This window comes from Haliotis rufescens, unplaced genomic scaffold (assembly GCF_023055435.1).
Source record: "Haliotis rufescens isolate VD_foot unplaced genomic scaffold, xgHalRufe1.0.p SCAF_79, whole genome shotgun sequence".
In the NCBI taxonomy this organism is placed as follows: domain Eukaryota; kingdom Metazoa; phylum Mollusca; class Gastropoda; order Lepetellida; family Haliotidae; genus Haliotis; species Haliotis rufescens.
In genome coordinates, this window is record NW_025964371.1 from 1423908 (window position 1) to 1428823 (window position 4916).

Below are 4916 nucleotides of genomic sequence, written 5' to 3' on the forward strand. Positions count from 1 at the left end.
GGGTCAAAGTGATGTGCTGGGCAAAAGGAACATCGGTTCCTGACTCACGTGCCCTAACCCACCAGAATCCCGTCCTCGGCCGACACAGGGTCGCACCCCACGGCAAACAGACTGCCCAATTCGGTCGCCTTTTACGACCAGCAAAGGGGTGCTGAGGACTCATTCTTGTTTATCTTCCCCGGGTCCCCACAGGGACGTAATGTATTGGATGAAATGAGAGTTGTTGAACATATTAAACAACATAGAGTATGTTTTAACTGCGTTTATTATCATGTTGTGAACAAGGTCAGATACATGATCTTCACAAGTTATTTTGCTTTACAGATGATGAATTTGTGTGTGTGATCGTAGAAATACGACCACATCCTTCTCATCGTGTTTCGCAAGTAGGGCAACGCAGTACAACGTCGAGGATAGGGGTTGAACTTCCCGTCAATGTCGTTGTAGCCGGGGACGTACCAGCCAGACCAGTGTCCATTGAACCACCGTATCTTGTAGGCCATAATCCGACCTTTCTCAGCTATCTGGTCAGCAAAGGGGTTGAGTCCAGCCGGCCAAATACAGTTACGGGTAGCGCGTCTTGTCACCTCGGTACATTTGGCCTGTGAATCAAAATGTCAAAGACTTTCAATCATTCTCTTGTGTCACTTTCATTGAAAGATACACAAAAATGAGATATTCTTCACAGAAAGTTTAAACAAAGTTTGAACCTGTTGTCAGAAATATCACGCCCAATATATCGCTACCTCTGTAGGCAAAGTGTAAACGTCACTGCATTAGGGGTTTACATATTTGCTTTATCTGTCAATAAAATAAATAAAATTAAATAAAAAGGGCGAATGTATCGAGATACGATGACACAGACAGATCCAAGTCACGCGAGGTGTTCCTATTGCCATCAATGTCGTTATTCTTCAACTTTGAATGAGGACATTCGACCCGTGAAGATCCGGTGTATAATAGGTCTTCAGCAACCTATGCTTGCCGTAAAAGGCGACTGTGCTTGTCGTAAGAGGCGACTAACGGGATCGGGTGGTCAGGCTCGCTGACTTGGTTGATGCATGTCATCGTATTCCAATTGCGTGGATGAATGCTAACGATGTCAATCATTGGATTGTCTGGTTCAGACTCGGTTATTTACGGGGCGGTCGGGTAGCCTAGTGGTTAAAGCGTTAGCTCGTCACGCCGAAGACCCGGGATCGATTCCCGACATGGGTACAATGTGTGAAGCCCATTTCTGGTGTACCCCGCCGTGATATTGCTGGAATATTGCTAAAAGCGGCGTAAAACCATACTCACTCACTCACTCACTCGGTTATTTACAGACCGCCGTCATATAGCTTGAATATTGCTGAGTGCGGCGTTAAACAACAAACAAACAAACAAACAAATCAAATCATGACCATGACCCCGATCATTGTGGCATGTTTACTGTTTTCAATAATAATCCCGCTGCACCACAGCGGCCTGTTAACAATCGCATCTTGACTGGCAAACAAACGAGTGATGGGTATAACGAGCATCGTTCCATTGAGATCACGGATCTACAGTATCTACAACTGCATAATTTAAATTTTTGTCAAATGAAATATTAATGTAAAATTGTGGAAGAACTGTACCATTGTGATGAGGATATATAATACAAGTAAAGAAACACAAACCTTAGAATTTGTCAGTTGTCTTTTTCACAAAGGGAAGATTTAATTACTGTAAGTCAAATTAAATTTTAGAAAATTATACCAAGTAGAATTATTCTTTGAGTGCTGATTAAGCGCCAGTACAATTAACGTTTTGGTTATAATATCGCTAACTTAAGACATTTTAAATTGAAAATGAAACAAATTATAAATTCAACTTCAAATTCAACAGGTATAGTTTATTTTGCCTCTCAGTTTATTCAAATTCAAAATTATGGGAGTGGTGTTTAGGCTATACGACGATAGCTCATTATAGCGACGATAGCTAATATTTCACGATCAACTGTTTTTCTTGATATAAAGTGTTACTGTAAATAAGTATGACAGATAATGCACGCCAATTGCTTTCCTTTACATAAACACTAAGTAAAGATTCTCTGTCCAAACTCACCTGAGTGTTGATGTTGTATCGCACTCTGTCATTGTAGCCGACCACAGACGTTACCGTCACCGCCAGCAGAACCGACCACAGCATCATGCACGTCATGATGAACATATAACATGCATCAGTGATGGTCGACATTTATAGGTACAGAAATGCATTTTTTAAACGTCGATAACCAGCTGACGAACTGATGGGTACACATCGTGTAATAGTTTTCCGTCACTTTGGTCGCCACGCATGGCTGCCGGGTTGCTGATGCTGCGTCAAGCAATATTTTCACCCACCATGTTCTATTGTCTAATTCTGTGAAGGGTGTGTCAGTTGTATGTATCCACGATAGCCTCCGAGTGTTAAAATCATTATCACGCTTTACCTCCATTGTTTAAAACCTTCTCCACATCCGGCTTCAGTGATGAGTTTGGAGGACTATGTGTCAAGAGTCCATTTAGACGCCCATGTTTTTTTTATATCTATACAACTGTTCCGTAGGCACTAAAACTGGGATCGGTTGAATAATATAACACTCTAATCACAAGGCTTATATTTGTTTAGTTTGTTGTTTACCGCCGCACTCAGTAATATTCCAGGTATATGACGGCGGTCTGTACATAATCGAGTCTGGACCAGACAATCCAGTGATTAATATCATGATCATTAGCATCGACGCAATAAGGATACGATGACATACATCAACCATGTCAGAGAACCTGACCACCTGATCCCGTTAGTCGCCTCTTACGGCAAGCACAGTCGCCTTTTACGGCAATCATGGAATACTGAAGATCTATTCTACCCTGGCTCTTCACTGGTCTGTATTTGTTGAGCTGTACAATTGTTGATTCTTAAATAACGAATCTCGAGTTAACGCTTCACTGAGCAATATTCCAGCCATGTCCACGCGGCCAGTAAATGATGAAATCTGGACCAGACAAACCAACGACTGATATAATGAGCGCCATGCCATCGACCACCAGATAGGCTCTACTGACCAGCATAGTTTGATGGGGACCTATATCAACTCGGAAGTCCCACCATGTGAGACTCTACAGCAGTAGCACCAGGGTCCGATGGTCGTGGACTTGAATCACGGATTGCCCGAATTAGGCGCCTTACCAGGAACCTATGACTGGGTACGAATCCAAGATTAAACCCGATAATTGTTCTATGTTTGTCACGATCGATGGTGTCACGAAAACGGCATGACCACTCCCACTCCGGCCTTTTCTCTTAAATAAAGCTGATAAGGAGAAATATAACTGAAATACTGTGTGTTTATCGAAAACCACCCTGTTCTTCTGATTGTACACATATTATATACAGACTTGCGTCCCTCTGTAAACATGTAATCGTCGGTTCGAATCCCTGTTCGTCCCGATTATCTTTCCAGGTTATTGATCCGTTTCTAGGTTTGCCAGCACCATACCCGTGCTCGTGGGTTTCACCAAAGTGGTAAACGTCGGATACCTGCATCACTTCGGGCTCTCCTCCCATATTACTCTGTCACGCCGTGGTATAACTGGAATACTGTTCAAAGCGGCGTTAAAGCCGACTTGCTCACTCACTGTTTTTCTGACCTGTTTATTTTCAGAATGAATATCAACCAGCCATGTTAAAGTACAGCGAGGATTAAGTGCTGTCTGTTACATGGACCGACACCTCCACTGCTGCAGCCAGCTGGACTGATGTGGTTGGTTCATGCATTGACACCCCGAGGAAGTAGTACCATGCCATTTCATAATGTCGGATCTCGTTTATCAAGACTTCGTTATTCCGGACAGTACTTTACCTCGTTAAATGAGACTCTTTATCTAAACGTGTTGTGTTGATAATCAAAATATTTATGCTCACATGCTTTGACTGTTAAATTATTTTTCTAATTATTTTTTTAATGATTATTAATGTTTTTTTCGTGGAAGTATCGCGGAACACATTTGCTTTCAACAAACAAAATTATATAGTGTAGAGTTTGACGATGGGTTTAAAACACAGAGATACTCGTGTATTTATAGTATGCCATTGATATCATAATTGTTAGGACACTTGAAGGGCTACAGTTGTTATCGTATCTTTGCATGAAACACCATCATACTTTGGGAAGAGAAACAGGAAAATCACGTCCCACAGTCAAATTACATATTGATTGATCCGTTATATACCGTGTTACCTCGTTTATCCGGATCCGTTATATACAGTGTCACCTCATATGTCCGAATCAATCTTATAGTGCAACCTCGTTTGTCCAGATCCCTGACATACAGTGTCACCCTTTTTTCCCGGACTCGTTATATTCAGTGTCACATCATTTGTACAGATCCATTATATATAGTGCAACCTCGTTTGTCCGGATCCGTTATATACAGTGTCATATTTTAGTCTCGATCAGTTATAAATAGTGCAGCCTAGTCTGTCTAGATCGCTTACATAAAACATCACCTCGTTTGTCCGGATCCGTTATATACTGCATCAAATGGTTTGTCCGGGTCCGCTTTATACAGTGTCACCTCATATGTCCGAATCAATTTTATTGTGCAACCTCGTTTGTCCAGATCCCTGACATACAGTGTCACCTTTTCTCCAGGACTTGTTATATACAGTGTCACATCATTTGTACAGATCCACTATATATAGTGTAACCTCGTTTGTCCGGATCCGTATTATTCAGTGCAAGCTTGTTTGTCCAGATCTCTCATATGCAGTCTGACTTCATATGTCCAGATCCGCTATACACAATGTCACCTCATTTGTCTGGGATCAATTGCATATAGTGCTACCTGTTTTTTCCGTATTCGTTATATACAGTGTCACCTCTTTTGTCCGGATCTGTAATATACAGT

At 41.7% G+C, this 4916-nt stretch overlaps 1 protein-coding gene across 1 annotated transcript; it reads right to left on the minus strand.

Annotated features, from left to right (window-relative positions):
* Window positions 1-247: 247 nt before the first annotated feature.
* LOC124121976 lies at window positions 248-2235 on the minus strand. The gene is made up of 2 exons (XM_046485108.1): window positions 2089-2235; window positions 248-602 (listed from the first exon to the last, which is right to left on the minus strand). Exons 1-2 carry the CDS (start codon window positions 2218-2220, stop codon window positions 309-311), a joined length of 426 nt encoding a protein of 141 aa, XP_046341064.1. The 5' UTR covers window positions 2221-2235; the 3' UTR covers window positions 248-308.
* Window positions 2236-4916: the final 2681 nt, after the last annotated feature.